The 17800-nt window shown below is 43.0% G+C and overlaps 1 protein-coding gene and 1 non-coding gene across 2 annotated transcripts in view; one reads left to right on the plus strand and one right to left on the minus strand.

Annotated features, from left to right (window-relative positions):
- Positions 1 to 16339: 16339 nt before the first annotated feature.
- TRNAR-UCG (transfer RNA arginine (anticodon UCG)) lies at positions 16340 to 16412 on the minus strand. The gene has a single exon. It is a non-coding gene; the product is annotated as a tRNA-Arg (tRNA).
- A 175-nt stretch (positions 16413 to 16587) lies between these two features.
- LOC137431132 (acidic leucine-rich nuclear phosphoprotein 32 family member B) overlaps positions 16588 to 17800 on the plus strand; it is a 117561-nt gene continuing 116348 nt past the window's right edge. The window contains exon 1 of the mRNA XM_068122111.2: positions 16588 to 16875. Within this exon, the coding sequence (XP_067978212.2) occupies positions 16813 to 16875 (63 nt within the window). The 5' untranslated portion in view covers positions 16588 to 16812. The remainder of the gene's footprint in view (positions 16876 to 17800) is intronic.

Below are 17800 nucleotides of genomic sequence, written 5' to 3' on the forward strand. Positions count from 1 at the left end.
CTTCGTTAGGCATTATATAGGCAGCTTTTGGCTAGGTTTAAACAAAATCGTGTTTGCTTCAATCGATAAATGACTGAAGTGTTGACAAACTCACAAACTCACTGACTTACCTGCAGCCACTGCTCGATCGCATAGGTTCGCCAGACTAAAGTCCATGTAGTGGGTTTAATAAGCACCTGGTCGACCTCGGACAGTGCACAAGGGATTTATTAATTATAAAAATAATACATGCATGGGAGATGCTGAAGTGGCATGTAAGATAGTAACACCACCATGGAGGACATCACAGTCATTACAATCATGCACAGCCTGCACCAACATCTCAGTGAGCTGCAACCCATATTTGGCTTAATATACTTTCCCCCTGGGTCAGAATAACTCGTAACTGCTCCAAGTTGACAAGGCAGACTAAGCCTCATTCTGAGAGAATGCTTTGCCAAGGCCAAACATGGGATATGGTGAACATTTTATACGCTAGTCAGATGCCAATGAAAATAGGTCACAGTGTGTCGCTGCTGCCACCATCAGGATAGGGAATGGAGAACTCTTCTTTGTGTGGCAGTCATGAGTAACTAGCGGTAACCCGTGAAAATCACGGGGATAAATAGTGTTTATGTTCATACAAACTAACTTGCCCTTCCTCTTCCTTTCCGCTTCCTTTCAAAATAATTGTGTCAGTTGGCACCAATATTCATTCTGGCGGATCTCCTGAATATCGCTTTGTATTCAACTGCTGTATTGTCTCTTATAGTGTGGTTACTGGTAAGTATCCCCTTTGCATTTCTGATCGCATTTATATTTGTATTAAAAGGCGTAGCATGCCTCTCGAGTCGCTGTGTGTCCGGCACACATTGGGACGTCTTCTTCTTCTCCTCGGTATTAAGTGCAGCGTCTCACTGTGCGTAAAACAAAATGGCGCGGGTTATTCAAAACTTTTCACTGGTTTTCAGCTTTTATTCCACACTTATAGACTTATAGACACTTATATGGAAGGGTTAGTAATAACTACATAGTATCACACATATCTTAGGGTGACAGGAGCAATAGCTGGAAAGAAGTTCCGATTACAAACTTCAGAAATATGCGTTTTAATGATATAGATAGCTGCTTTTTGTTTTCCCAGCTGCCTTGCTCAAAAAACAAAACCTGTCATTGTTTCCAACTGAGCAAGTGTCACATGAGCAAGTTCATGATGATGATGTGATGTGATGAGCAAGTGCCACAGCTTATTATGCTTGAGTGTCAACATCATTCGAGTGGAGATTAAAGCAGGCTCAACCGCATGTGGTTGTCAGGGTGTTTTTTATTTTCCCAGAAATGAATGCAGCCTCTAGTGTGAGTGGGTGTATTTCTTTCCACGGCTTGTCCCTGATCATGGCAGGAGTGGATAATAAGGGCGTATCACAAGCGTGTGGGTGGAGTTGAGGCATCGGTTGCGTTATGCATACCCCTGTGGAAGCAAAATTAATTTTATTACGTAATTTATGTAAATCAAGTGGATTTCCCTGAGCCTTGACCTTGCCATTGCAAACACGTAAACTTAATGAATACATATATTAATCAGTATTAACTGTATTCTTGGAAAATATAACAATTCTTTAGGCTCGCGTTGGAGGCAGGCATTCAGCTTGAACTGTGATGTTATCTAGTTTTAAAGCCACGCAGCCAAGTAAGCTCGATTAGAGAATAGGAAGGTTAAAGTCCCTTGTTAGCCTGATATTGTATAAATAGTATACTTTTTATATGATACGACTTTTCATACGACACCTATATACACATATATATTAAAAAGATTTAAAATATAGAATTTGTAACAATGATGTGTGAACATTTGCAACCCTGTTTTTCTGCAGCAGGGAGATTGAGAAACAAAGCAGATTTCTTCAGGCACACTTATCCCAAGGAGCAGTAGGCTCTGTTTATTAGTCCCCTACCGGTGTACACCATAGGGGACTATAGGTTTGCACTCCGTCCCTCCGTCTGTCGGTCCGTCAGTCCGTCACGCAAAGAACAGCTTTCTGGACTTTTTTTCCTAAACTCTTAATGCTAATGATTTCAAACTTGGTACATGGTTTCGTCATGATAAGTTACAGATCAAGTTCGAACTTCACGACGTTTCGATCATTTTTGACAAAGGTATGGCACTTTGAACTTTGGGAATTTCCCCAACAGTTTTCCGGACTATAATTTGGGGTGCGGTAAGTCATAATACTGTCTTCTATGACAGTGCCACACAATGCCGGTAGGGGACATGTATTGCAGCGCAATACTCAGAATGCTTGTTTTATAAGATGTTTGAATCTCTGTTTTCTCATGACTTGACATTTGTGGCCGAGAGAGGTGAAGATAACGAGGGAAAAGCTGCACGCAACCTTTCCTAACATCTCTGACCATAAATAGCCATACCGCAGCAAGATCGGAGACTCACTCGGTTCATTGCATGTCTGAATGTGTGTAGAATGTAGCGTGGTGATTTCATTTTATGTGTAATTTGAAATTGAAGTGTATTCTGTAAATACCTTTGGTACCAGTGAATCGAGAACTCCCATGTGTCATTAATATCAGCTATTGTCTTCTGAAACGAGTTTGGACCTTAATTATTGAGTTGTCAAATCATTCAGGGCTAAATTAATTTTAAAATCCCTAACACCCCATTCACCTAAACAACTAAATGGTACTTTGGCCAGGCTGGATAGTTTTGTATCTCACTGATAGGCCGGATCTGCACCCGGACCTAAAAGGGGAACCCACCTCGATGATAAATCTATCCCTTGATACTCTACAAAATAGATATGATGTCTTTCTTCTGAATTGCAACTTATGAAGTCAGTAATTTTGCAATTAAAAATCAAAATATTTTTCTTCATGATTAGCTGTGATGTCACACCATGACGTCAACTGCTACTTCAATATTGTTTACGGGTTACACCAACAACAACACAACATGCATTTTAAGGCCATGTTCCCTGCTAGAGCGGGGGTTAGCCTTGCGGTCCCCATGACAATCTTCTCCATTTTGCCCTATTTTCTGCATCTCTCCTTGTTAACCCCCTTGCCCGCATTTCTTCTTCCACCATCTTTAGCCAAGTCTTTCTCGGTCTTCCCCGTCCTCTACTTCCTTCTACATTAACTTCCATCACTCTTCTCAACCAGTCACTTTCATCCTTCCTCAATACATGACCAAACCATCTCAACCTGTTCCTCTTCACAGCATCAATCACAGGCAATATTCCCATCATCTTTCGCAATTCATCATTTGTCTTCCTCTCTCTCAACGATACTCTGCACATCCATCGAACCATTCGCATTTCCACCCTTTCCAGCCTTCGTTGCTGCTCTACGTTCATTACCCATGTCTCGCTCCCATAAATCATAACACTTCTCACACATGCAGCATACACCTTTCCCTTCAGCTTCGGCGACACTCTCCTCCTCATCAGCACGCCACTCAGTTCCCGAAACTTCTTCCATGCACATCTCACTCGAGCAACCGTTGCCGAGTCTGATCCACCTTCTCCATTCAGCATGTCTCCGAGGTAGCAAAATGTTTTCACACCTTCCAGCTTCACGCCGTCTCCAAGATCCAACTCAACATTTCCTCCATCTGCAGCTCCCTCTGTGCACACCTTACATTTGAATGTAGCTGCCACACTGGTTAATGACCCTCTCAGACCACTACATTTTTGATGAACCCACTCAGCACACATTGTACATTGAATGGAGTTCACTCCGACACCCTTCCTGCACACAGCACACGGCCACTTCCCAGTTCTTTCCACCTCACCACATGCTTTACCACTTGCCATCACCTTTGTCTTTCCGATATTCACCTTCAGACCTTTTGTCTCCATACATTCCTTCCACTTGTTCATCTTTTCCTTCAGTCCATCCATACTTTCCGCAATCAACACCAGATCATCTGCATACAACAACTCCCATGGTAAACCCTCCTTTACGGTCTGAGCCAGCACCTCCATCACAGCTACAAATAGTAGTGGACTTAGTACCGACCCCTGATGCACTCCCACCTTCACCTCAAACTCACCACTGTTCCCGTCCTTCGTCCTTACAGCTGTGCGTGCTCTTTTGTACATTGCCATCACTACTCTGATCAACCATTCCTCCACTCCTAACTTCCTCAATGCCCATGTCAATACTTTGCGTGGAACCCTATCGAATGCTTTCTCCAGATCAACAAACCCAAAAAACAACTTCTTCCTCTTATCCATGTACTTCTCCTGCAACTGCCTCACAATGAAAAGCGCGTCTGTCGTTCCTCTTCCTGGCATGAATCCAAACTGCATTTCGTCGATCTTCACTTTCTTCCTTATCCTCCTCTCCAACACCCTTTCCAATACCTTCATTCCATGCTCCAATAACTTTATCGCTCGGTACGAGCCACACTCCAGAGGGTCACCTTTCCCCTTGTATAGAGGGACGAGGGTACTCAGTTCCCAATCCACTGGAATGCGGCCTTCTTTCACCACCAGATTACAGATCTCTGTCATTCTCTTCACACCCCAACTTCCTGCTGCCTTCAACATATCTCCCACAACTCCCGTCGGCCCTCCCGCTTTTCCACTCTTCATTGCTTTTATCGCTTCCTCAACTTCCTTCTCAGTTATCTTCTCTGCCGGTCCTAAAACTGGGTTACTCTCTATGTTGCCATCCCATTCATTCTCTGTATTCAACAGCATTTCCATATATCTTTTCCATCTTCCTTTAATTCCATCTGGGTCGACAACGATTTGTCCCACTTCATCCTTCAAGCAACTCACCCCCATCACATCACACCTCTCTTTCGCTATCTGCTTTGCAATCCTGAATACTGCTTTCTGACCCTCTTCCGAATCCAAGCGTTCTCCGAACATTTTCCTACATGCCTCCTGCGCCTTTGCTACCTCTTTCTTTGCAGCCTTCCTGGCTGCCTTATAACTTTCATGCTCTGCTGTTTCTGCTCCCGTACCCTTCGCCTTCTGCCACTCTTTGAACTTCTTCCTCTTCTCGTCAATCCTCCCTCCAACCTCAACATCCCACCACCATGTTTCCGAGTGCCTCGGTGGTCCTTTTGTCCATCCACATACCTCACCAACGGCTCCCAACAGACTAGCTTTCACTGACATCCAACCACTTTCAAGCTCAACCACATCATCCTCTACCCTACTCAGCCTCTCTTTTAATGCCTCCCTTACTGTCACCTCTTTCAACCTCCACACCTTCATTCTCGGTTGGTACTTCACCCGCCGAGCTCTCCTCGCACCTTTCACCCTTATGTCGCAGACAACCAAGTGGTGCTGTGAAACAGCCTCCTCCCCCGGGATCACCTTTGTGTCCCGGAGGTGCCCCCTATCTCGCCGACGCACCATCAGGTAGTCAACGGTTGTCGTCGACCCACCTGACGTGTATGTAACAAGCTTATTGTCCTCTTTCTGGAACTGAGTATTACAAATCAACAAATCAGCTCCATCAGCAAACTCCAAAATCCTTTCACCTTCTCCATTTCTCACACCATATCCGTAACCCCCATGAACTCCCTCAAAACCATCCATACTCCTTCCCACATGTCCATTCAGGTCTCCTCCCACCACAACAACTTCCTCATCTTTCACGTTTTCCATCAGCTTCTCTATCGCACACCAGAACTTGTCCTTCTCTTCATCGCTTCGACCAACCTGCGGAGCATATCCCCAGATGACGTTCACCAAGAGCTTTCCAATCATCATTTTCACCATCATCAACCTATCACTCACTCTAGTCACACTCACCACACTGTCTACAAACTTCTCAGAAAACAGGACACCAACACCATTCACGCCCTCCGGGCACCCTTGCCACACAAACTTGTATTTCTGTCCCTGCCTACCCTTCACCATTCTCACACCACTTCCCTTCCATCTCGTCTCTTGCACACAACATATGTCCACTCTTCTTCTGACCAATACTTCCACCACTTCTACGGGTTACACCGAGGTCCGATTTAACACAAATGACAATTTTCGAATTTCTACAAGTCAATGTTGATGCGTCCTTGGTGGTTGTACTGATACAAACCGAGGTGGTTTCATGCTACACCAATAGCCGAAGGATCCTTGGGTTGCCAAAAATTGTATGAGGTTTGCCCGAAATACCAGAGTATGGTTTGGGCCTACAAGATGTTCGCTTTTGTGCTCGGAACATTTTATAGAGCACTGTTAGGAAGCAACAGAGATGGCTAGATCTTGTTTACCGCCATGATTGAGAGATGATGCCACTCTCACGATTAAGCGGAAAAAAACAGCCGTTTCTCAAAACCAAGACCATCCAGCACCACTCACCCCTCCGCAATTCCCCATCAACCATGACCCTCGCTCTCAATACCCACAACTACCCCATACTTCCACTCCACCTTTCCCCCCACAATCCACCACTGCGGCGGGACATCAACATGGCACAGCATGACCATGACCCCCGAAAGTGTTTCCATCACTAATTTTGTCTCCAATAGTTTCTTCACAATCCTACTGATCAGTTTCAACATATTGAGAACCTTCACAGTTGCTGATGAAGGTGGAATCGGTATAGGAATCAGATCTTGACATTCTCTATGATAACCACCATTTGAATCAATGATCAAACATGAGCCTCAATTGAGTATACAAAAAAGAAAAGAAAAAAAGAGTGTGTCATGTCACGTCACTGGCAAAATCAAAAATCTACACTGCAGGGTTTTTTCGACATTTTGTGATTGGCAAAAAAAATTCCCTTTAAATTACATCGTGATTAATGATTTTCAATGGTATTCAGAATTTCTTTTTTTTGTGTTTGGGTTTCCCTTTAACCAAAATCTAATTTGCTTGTCTGTCACATACCCAACTCCTCCAAGTTTCGTCCCATTCCATCCACAACTTTTTGAGATATTGTACTATAGATATTTTTTATGCCTCCGTTGACGAAGTCGCCGGAGGCATGTTTTCAGGTTGTCTGTCCGTCCATCCGTCTGTCCATCCATGATAGGTTTTCATTACTGCGATAACTTGAGAACGGCTGAAGGGATCTTAGTCAAACTTGTTGCAGGTATGTATAATGAGGTAAACATGAACTGATTAAATTTTGGGGTCAAGAGATTAGAGGTCTTGTCAGGTAGAAATGTGATAACTTGAGAACAGCTGAATGGGTTTCAGTCAAACTTGGTACAAGTATTGTAATAATGTGGGCGGAGGCATATCAGTCGATGTGACGTTGAAGAATGTTCTAGTTGGACCCATCTCTCAATGGTAAAGAATCACTTTAAAATGTAGCATCTGGAGCTTCACCAAAATCCTATCAATTCATACCTGTCCACCAGGTTTTGTCCGAATGTGTCCATAAGGTTTTGAGATATCCTGCTCACAGATAAACAAACAGTTGAATACATAACCTCCGTCCATCTTTGGTGGTGGAGGCAATAATCAATTGAAGGTGGCTTAGCCTTGATGATGTCGGTGCTCCTGAAGCAGTTTCTGGGCAACCGTTATGCTGAGTGGTTTGCCTTTGCCTTGCCAGCAGTCAGAGCAGTAAATTATCATTTGTTCATGGTGCTGGCTATAACTTGCCAATCCTTCGTGAAGGGCACCGTGGGATATTTAACATCCACCAAGGAATGCTGCCAGACAGGATGCCTGACTGAACGTCCATCTGAGGGATGAAGCACACTGTTGCCTTGCCCTGTCTACAAAATTCTTCCCCCAAGCTCAGTGGCTTGGCACTTCCCCCAACCGGCCCTGCTTGGCTGGGTGAGCTTTTCCCAGTGGTGGTTTCTGGACGTTGGACATTGAAAATATATAGCGTTATTGGCCTCTTGGTGGCTACTTGTGCATGTGGACCGGCGGCAGCACTGCCTGACCTCACATCCCAATGTATATTTTATAGTGGCCATTGGTGCCCTCAAAATGGACATCAAGGCTAACATGTGGAAGCATAAAACATTGGTCAGGCTCTGAAGTACCTACATAGCAAATTTGGGGCTTCAATTCGACCGTGAAAGAATACCATACAAACAAACACACAAACCCACATCACTGCATGACATAAAAAAGCTAACATCACTGCATTACATAAAACAGCCCTGAGTGGGCTGACGGTCATCTCTTGAGGTTGTAGTTCAGACCTCGGCTGATTTGGTGGGACACCCTGGCACCCCTCTGATCCCCTGGCAGCCCTCCTGATACTAAATTGAAGCCTGAGCGATTGTGCGGGAGTGGAAGGGCTTATCGGGATTCAGAGCAATCGCTTGGTAAACAAGGGATGAGTATAGACCTGAAGCTACATGGGGATAATCACCGCCACCCCTTGGGAGCTCCCATGATCCAAAAACGAAGTCTGAGCGATTGTGTGGGCCATCAAGTAGAAGGGCTGTATCAGGATTCAGAGCAATCGCTTGGTAAACAAGCATTCTGAGTATTGCGCTGCAATACATGTCCCCTACCAAAGTTCAAAGTGCCATAACTTTGTCAAAAATGATCGAATATGCAAATTTATGCACGGTTGATGCTGGTTTTCAAACTTGATCTGAGGTATGCTGAGACACGTGTGTCACGCCTCGCCTCGTTGATAAGCTCGCAAGGTCGGTCTGTGGAGCGGCCTGCACGTATTGCATTGTGTGAATTATATAAATTATTACCAACTCACGGTCTAAGGTACTAGCGATTCAAGAGATATCCATTTTTTTAAAGGCACATTGGAGAAGCCAATGCGAGGTTTCTTCTTCCTCAGCTTGTCACAACTCTGTCAAATGCGTTCGAGTTTAAAAAGTCAGAATTTGACCAAATCTGTTTTATTAGTTTGTTAATATACCTCAGCTATTGACAAATCTTAAATTAGAATTTTATTTGAGGTTAAAATGACCGCGACAGGTCGTGTCCAACGATGCTTTCAGTCTGTACATGTGATAAATAATTAAATCCGCACACTTGATGCCTCTTCTTCTTCACGCAATAACAACTTCTAGCTTCCAGACCGTACATCCAATCATCTTGAGATTTTGCACACTTGTTACTCTTCATGACGTCTATTATAGTATGAAGTTTCACGTCGATCAATAAAGCGATGCAAGAGATATCCATTAAAAAATATATATTTTCGTTTAATTAACGATATCTGCCAAACCACGTGCCCTATCGCAAATTCCAAAAGGATATTTTAGTAGACTGACATGCGGAACAGATCTGTGAAGTTTCCCCTCGATTGGATCAAAAATGAGGGAGGGGCTCGGTTTTTAAGGTTCATGCTTAAAAACGTCATAACTCTGAAATCATGTGACGCATGACGTCATGCTCGCTGACTTTTTTGTTCGTCATGGGTATGCCATTCTGCCTGCAAAGTTTGGCCTCGATCTGTTCAGCCGTTGCAGAGAAAAAGGGGTTTTCGTGTTTTCACTAAACACAATATGGCGCCCGAACCACGTGACCTGTGACGTCATAATTACCATTAAAATATTCTACAGACCGAGTCCCTCCTATGGTGAAAATTTGATCTCAATCGGTCCGATTATTGCAGAGAAAATGTTTTTTAAAGGAAATTAAAACTTAAAATGGCACTGAGTTAAGGATTATCAGAATTCCCAAAGTGCCATAACTTTGTCAAAAATGATCGAAACATCGTGAAGTTCGAACTTGATCTGTAACTTATCATGAGGAAACGATGTACCAAGTTTGAAATCATTAGCATTAAGCGTTTAGAAGAAAAGTCCGGAAAACTGTTCTTTGCGTGACGGACTGACGGACTGACAGACTGACAGACTGACGGACTGACAGACTGACAGACTGACGGACTGACAGACTGACGGAGGGACGGCGTGCAAACCTATAGTCCCCTCCGGTGTACACCGGTAGGGGACTAATAAGGGATAAGTAGGTATCCGAAGTTTGGGGATTTATTCCCCCCAGTGGAAGCCCTCATTATCCAAATGGATTGTGCGGGTAATAGCCCGAGCGATTGTGCAGGTACTGTCTTGTATTAATGTATCAAGTTTCAGAAAAATCAGCCAGGTGATAAGGGAGGAATAGCAAAAAGTTAACAGTCGGCCAAACATCTGGACATCACTACCCATTTTATAAGTTAATCTCTTCGAGAATCGAGATGCGATGACCTAAAAAGGTGAAAAAACGGATCCCCTTAACTACAGACCGATGTTATTACTTCCCATCATCAGCAAGGTCATGGAATCCATCATCATAGGTGATACTGCATCTTTCCTTTTCTCCAACCTCATCTCATCATAACCTTTAGATCCCCTAAAACACCGAATAACTCTAAGACGTTTTAGACCAGGGGTTCCCAAACCCAGGGTCACGATCCAAACTTGAAAACCCCTCCTCAAAATTGCTGTTTTTGAGGGGGGTTTCACGTCGAAAGCGTTTTCTCTGACAGTTTTTATCACAGGTACCGGGTCCATTTTGGGTCGCGAGGCGAATGTGCTTTTAAATTTTGGGTCATGGACAAAAAAAGTTTGGGAACCACTGCTTTACTTACACTGTTTACAACATTTAGACCATTCATAACCCTAAGACCAGTTGTAACCCTAAGACCCTTTATAACCCTAAGATTCTCCAGAGTGAGGGAGGTCGAGTTTCTAGATCTTTTATAACTCCACGACCCTTAAGGGCCTTATAGACCCCGTTAGACCTTCTGTGTGAGGGCCGTCTGCAATGACACTTGAGGGTCACCAAACATAATCAAACCACATCAGTCCTTTTTCCTTTTTTCAGGTTCTGCTCATCTTGGTTAGTGGCATAGGGACAAGTCCCACGTGGAAGAGAAAAAAGTCCCATGTGGAAGAGAAAAGAGTCCCACGTGGCAAAGAGGAAAGTCCCACGTGGCAAAGAGGAAAGTCCCACGTGGTAAAAAGGCAAGTCTCACTTGGTAAAGAAACATGTTCCACGTGGTAGAGACAAGTCCCACGTGGTAAAGAGGCAAGTCTCACGTGGTAAAAAGGCAAGTCCCACATGGTAAAAAGACATGTTCCACGTGGTAGAGACAAGTCCCACGTGGTAAAAAGGCAAGTCCCATGTGGTAAAAAGACAAGAGTCACGTGGTAAAGAGACGAGCGTCACGTGGTGAAGAGACGAGAGTCACGTGCGAAAGAGACAAGTCCCATGTGGTGAAGAGGCAAGTCCCACGTATCAAAGAGACAAGTCACATGGTAAAGAGACAAGTCCCATGTGGCAAAGAGACAGGTCTCACTTGGTAAGGAGGCAAGTCTGACTTGGTAAGGAGACAAGTCTGCCTTGGTAAGGAGGCAAGTCCCATGTGGTAAGGAAACAGGTCTGACTTGGTAAGGTGACAAGTCTGACTTGGTAAGGAGGCAAGTCTGACTTGGTAAGGAGGCAAGTCTGACTTGGTAAGGAGACAAGTCTGCCTTGGTAAGGAGGCAAGTCTTACTTGGTAAAGAGACAAGTCCCACGTGGTAAAGAGAGAGGTCCCACGTGGTAAAGAGACAGGTCCCACGTGGTAAAGAGGAAAATCTCACGTGGTAAAAAGACAAGTCTCACTTGGTAAAGAGACATGTTCCACGTGGCGAAGATGAAAGTCCCACCTGGTAAAAAGGCAAGTCCCACATGGTAAAAAGGCAAGTCCCACATGGTAAAAAGACAAACCTCACTTGGTAAAGAGACATGTTCCACGTGGTAAAGAGGCAAGTCCCACGTGGTAAAGAGGAAAGTCCCACGTGGTAAAGAGGTACGTCCCACATGGTAAAGAGGAAAGTCTCACGTAGTAAAGAGGCAAGTCCCACGTGGTGAAGAGACAACTCTCACATGGTAAAGAGACAAGAGTCACGTGGTAAAGAGACGAGAGTCACGTGGTAAAGAGACGAGAGTCACGTGGTAAAGAGACGAGAGTCACGTGGCAAAGAGACAAGTCCCATGTGGTAAAGAGACAAGAGTCACGTGGTAAAGAGACGAGAGTCACGTGTTAAAGAGACGAGAGTCACGTGGCAAAGAAACAAGTGCCATGTGGTAAAGAGGCAAGTCCCACGTATCAAAGAGACAAGTCTCACGTGGTAAAGAGACGATAGTCACGTGGGAAAGAGACAAGTGCCACGGGGTAAAGAGGCAAGTCCCACGTATCAAAGAGACAAATCTCACGTGGTAAAGAGACAAGTCCCATGTGGCAAAGAGACGTCTCACTTGGTAAGGAGGAAAGTCTCACTTTGTAAGGAGGCAAGTCTCACTTGGTAAGTCCCATGTGGTAAGGAGACAAGTCTGACTTGGTAAGGAGGCAAGTCTCACTTGGTAAGGAGGCAAGTCTCACTTGGTGAGGAGGCCAGTCCCATGTGGTAAGGAGACAAGTCTGATTTGGTAAGGAGGCAAGTCTGATTTGGTAAGGAGGCAAGTCTGACTTGGTAAGGAGACAAGTCTCACTTGGTAAGGAGGCAAGTCCCATGTGGTAAGGAGACAAGTCTGACTTGGTAAGGAGACAAGTCTGACTTGGTAAGGAGACAAGTCTGACTTGGTAAGGAGGCAAGTCTGACTTGGTAAAGAGACAAGTCCCACGTGGTAAAGAGGCAAGTCTCACGTGGTAAAAAGACAAGTCTCACTTGGTAAAGAGACATGTTCCACGTGGTCGAGACAAGTCCCACGTGGTAAAGAGGCAAGTCCCACGTGGTAAAGAGGTAAGTCCCATGTGGTAAGGAGACAAGTCTGACTTGGTAAGGAGGCAAGTCTGACTTGGTAAGGAGGCAAGTCTGACTTGGTAAGGAGACAAGTCTGACTTGGTAAGGAGGCAAGTCTGACTTGGTAAAGAGACAAGTCCCACGTGGTCGAGACAAGTCCCACGTGGTAAAGAGGCAAGTCCCACGTGGTAAAGAGGTAAGTCCCACGTGGTCGAGACAAGTCCCACGTGGTAAAGAGACAAGTCCCACGTGGTCGAGACAAGTCCCACGTGGTAAAGAGGTAAGTCCCACGTGGTAAAGAGGAAAGTCCCACGTAGTAAAGAGGCAAGTCCCACATGGTGAAGAGACAACTCTCACATGGTAAAGAGGCAAGTCTCACATGGTAAAGAGACAAGAGTCACGTGGCAAAGAGACAAGTCCCATGTGGTAAAGAGACAAGAGTCACGTGGTAAAGAGACGAGAGTCACGTGGTAAAGAGACGAGAGTCACGTGGCAAAGAGACAAGTCCCATGTGGTAATGAGACGAGAGTCACGTGTTAAAGAGACGAGAGTCACGTGTTAAAGAAACAAGTGCCATGTGGTGAAGAGGCAAGTCCCACGTATCAAAGAGACAAGTCTCAAATGGTAAAGAGACAAGTCTCACTTGGTAAGGAGGCAGGCCTCACTTGGTAAGGAGGCAAGTCCCATGTGGTAAGGAGACAAGTCTGACTTGGTAAGGAGGCAAGTCTGACTTGGTAAGGAGGAAATTCTTACTTGGTAAGGAGGTAAGTCCCATGTGGTAAGGAGACAAGTCTGACTTGGTAAGGAGACAAGTCTCACTTGGTAAAGAGACAAGTCCCACGTGGTAAAGAGACAAGTCCCACGTGGTAAAGAGGCAAGTCTGACTTGGTAAGGAGGAAAGTCTCACTTCGTAAGGAGGCAAGTCCCATGTGGTAAGGAGACAAGTCTGACTTGGTAAGGAGACAAGTCTCACTTGGTAAAGAGACAGGTCCCACGTGGTAAAGAGACAGGTCCCACGTGGTAAGGAGACAAGTCCCACGTGGTAAAGAGACAAGTCCCACGTGGTAAGGAGACAAGTCCCACGTGGTAAAGAGATAAGACCCACGTGGTAAAGAGGCACAACATTCCATAATTTAAAACACTTGATGGGTTAAATTTTCCAAATTAATTAAATGGCAACTATTGTTTGTTTGGATTTCGCAATTATCATGTTACTTACGAAAATCGAAGATTTTCAAGTGTACTTGTTGGTTTTGTCCGTTATTCTGTCTGTCTGTTTGTTTGTCTGTTTGTTTGTCATAGGCCTACAGGTCACGATATTAAACCGATCTTCACGAAACTTCATCAATTGGTAGAGTTGGTCATAAGGAAGACGCTGATTGATTTTGAGGTCAAAAGGTCAACATATGCCAAAGGTCAACAACTTTGTCAAATTTCTAAAATCTTCAATTTTCATCGTATTGACTTGAAATTAGAAGTGGATTTACATATCAGGTCAGTGAATTCAACCACCAATTGTTTTTTCTGGTCAACTTAGGCCAACAGGTCATCAACATAGGCCAAAGGTCAACAACCTAAGGTGGAATTTCTGAAATCCTCAATTTTCATCCGATTGACTTGAAATTTGAAGAGGATTTGCACATCAGATCACTGAATTCAACCACCAATTATTTTTGTGGTCAATAAATGCCACAGGTCAACATAGGCCAAAGGTCAACAGGTGAAGTTTCTAAAATCCTCAATATTCATCTGATTGACTTTCTGAAATCCTCAATTTTCATCCTATTGACTTGAAATTTGAACAGGATTTGCATAGCCGGTCACATCAACCACCAATTATTTTTGAGGTCTAAAGGTGAAAAGGTCAACCTAGGCCAAATTTCTAACATCATCAATTTTCATCTGATTGACTTGAAATTTGAGGAGGATTTGCATATCAGGTCACTGAATTCAATGACCAATTATTTTTGTGGTCAACAAATGCCGCAGGTCAACATAGGCCAAAGGTCAACAACAGGTGAAGTTTCTAAAATCCTCAATATTCATCTGATTGACTTTCTGAAATCCTCAATTTTCATCCTATTGACTTGAAATTTGAACAGGATTTGCATAGCCGGTCACATCAACCACCAATTATTTTTGAGGTCTAAAGGTGAAAAGGTCAACCTCGGCCAAATTTCTAACATCATCAATTTTCATCGGATTGACTTGAAATTTGAAGAGGATTTGCATGTCAGATCACGGAATTCAACCACCAATTATTTTTGAGGTCAACATAGGCCACGTGGCTCAACGTGGGTCAACATGACGTGCGTCAACAACTTATTTTAGGGATTCTGCAAGTGTCGTGCTATGCATGACATATTTCGTGTTTGTTTGTTTGTCTGTCTGAGCAGGATATCTCCAAACGTCATGGACGAATTCGGCCGGAATATGGTGGACCGTTGGGTATGTGACAAGGACGAATTGATTTGATTTTGGTGAAGATCCGGATGTGGACAAGCGTCAGCTGAGTTATGGGGAAACGTGTTAAAACATCTTTAATTAGGTCATGACCTTAAAAATAGGTCAAGGTCAAAAAAAATGTCAACCCCGCATACTTTACATTCCCATTATTATTCATGCAAAATGTCATTCTGAAAGTCCCAGCGGCTCTGAGATTCAGCTTGATATTCTGAGATTCTGGGATTCAGCTTTCAGCATTATTTCTGAGATTATTTCTTATTTCTTATTTCTTATTATTTCTTTTTATTTATTTTATTTCTTTTTATTTTATCTATTTATTTTATATTTATCTATTTTATTTTATCTTTTTATTTCTTATTCTTATTTCTTTCTTATTTTCTTATTATATTATTTTCTTATTTCTTATTTTTCTTCTTATTTTCTCATTATTTCTTATTTCTGAGGCTCTGAGATTCAGCTTGATATTCTGAGATTCTGAGATTCAGCTTTCAGCATTATTTCAGCATTATTCAGCTTTCAGCATTCAGCATTCATTCAGATTCATAATCTGAGATTCAGCTTTCAGCATTATTTCAGCATTATTCAGCTTTCAGCATTCAGCATTCATTCAGATTCATAATCTGAGATTCAGCTTTCAGCATTATTTCAGCATTATTTCAGCATTATTCAGCTTTCAGCATTCAGCATTCATTCAGATTCATAATCTGAGATTCAGCTTTCAGCATTATTTCAGCATTATTCAGCTTTCAGCATTCAGCATTCATTCAGATTCATAATCTGAGATTCAGCTTTCAGCATTATTTCAGCATTATTCAGCTTTCAGCATTCAGCATTCATTCAGATTCATAATCTGAGATTCAGCTTTCAGCATTATTTCAGCATTATTCAGCTTTCAGCATTCAGCATTCATTCAGATTCATAATCTGAGATTCAGCTCTGACCTGATATTCAGATTCATTGACAGAAAAAGGGGAAAACCCTAAAATGGTGGATCAGTTCTTGGGGTTTCTTGGGGTTTTCAGCACTGAACTGAAAATATATTTTCAATTCAGTGGTTTAACGAGTGGACAATTTTATTGGAGTTGCAGTATTACACATTCGGCCATCGAACACTGCAGTATAAACCATGGACATGCATTAAAATTATAATTATTTACATTTACTCCGGTATTATTAGTGTTATCATTATGTTAATATTTTGTCGGATAAGTCACGTTCCATTAAAATAAAACAAAAATAACAACTCGACCGTGACAGGATTCGAACCTGCAATCTTCTGATCCGAAGTCAGACGCCTTATCCATTAGGCCACACGGTCGCTTGATACTAGGTTAAACATTATACTATATATAGTTATATACATTAAAATGGTTTCTTGGGTAACTTTTATTTTATTTATTTTATTCGAGTAAATTTCTCACCTACGTTACTTATGCCATGTATTAAACCCTTTTTCCAACGCCACAAAATCGGCGCGCAAAAGCCGGGCGAGTGGTAACTCAAGCGGTACATTTTGTTAATGTTTTTTTCGCTATTATCACCACACGCCAGTATTTAGCTTTTCCTCCACGGTCCGTCTCCTTGATTTGATTATAATTGAGGCAATAAAAAACATTTTTGCGCCGTCTCGTGTGGCGTCGGCTATTGGAGGTTGTCGTTGCCCGCGCGTTGTGAAGCCTTCAGGCCTGGAGAGTGGAGAGCGTGGAGACCCCTTGAGAATGCCTACAATGGATATGAAGAAACGTCTGAACCTCGAACTGCGGGGCCGCTCTCCTGAGCAGGTAAGCGTGGACCCGGGAATTGCACAAACCGATGAACCGTTTATAAATCACCTCAAGTCTGTGGTAAATTGGGGGTCATAACGTATTTCGATTACATTGTGCCCGTGGTGGAACCGCGCGGGATCTTCAATCGATTAAACTTGCTATTTATCAAACGATTAAACTTGCTATTATCGTGGTATTGATTTTTTTTTTTTATATCCAATGTACTTAGTTAAGTTTCTGCTCATCTTGGCAATCCTTTTGTGCCAACTTTCCTTCACGTACATTGATTGCGCTATCAGTATCATTGGCCTTTGACGCTTTACCTCGGGCCCATCTATTTACGACATAATAAATGTACGGTGGTCGATTTTACAAAGACATTTGACCTTCCTTGTAAATCCCACCACGGCCATTGATGAGCTTCTCCGGCTCGGATGCCTCAATTCTGCCAGCAGTCTGCAGCTTTCTCTCAAAGTGTTTGTTATCAAGGGAAAACGTCTAACTTGTTAAATCTCACATGAATGTGGATTCCACAAGGGATGAAGTTGGGCCCCATAATATTTATTGTCATGGTCAACAATGCAACATTGTCTGTACACTATCGATGGAAGTATGTGGATGACTTGAACTTGTTGGAACTGCTTCCCAGGTCCCAGCAAAGCTCAATGCAAGTGCATGTTGATGCTCTAAGTGAATGGTGTCTGATCAATGATGAAACCCAAGCCATAAAAATGAAAAGTTATGCAGATCTATTTTTAAAATAATTTCCCTCTGGAAGTACAGTTGTGTGGAGATAATACCTGTCTGGAAAGGGTTAGCTCGTTACTTCTTGGGATGGTAATATAAGCGGACCTAGAATTATATATATATATATATATATATATATATATATATATATATATATATATATATATATAACAACCTAGTGTTATATACGGAC

This window comes from Myxine glutinosa, chromosome 7 (assembly GCF_964187855.1).
Source record: "Myxine glutinosa chromosome 7, kmMyxGlut1.1, whole genome shotgun sequence".
Lineage (NCBI taxonomy): Eukaryota > Metazoa > Chordata > Myxini > Myxiniformes > Myxinidae > Myxine > Myxine glutinosa.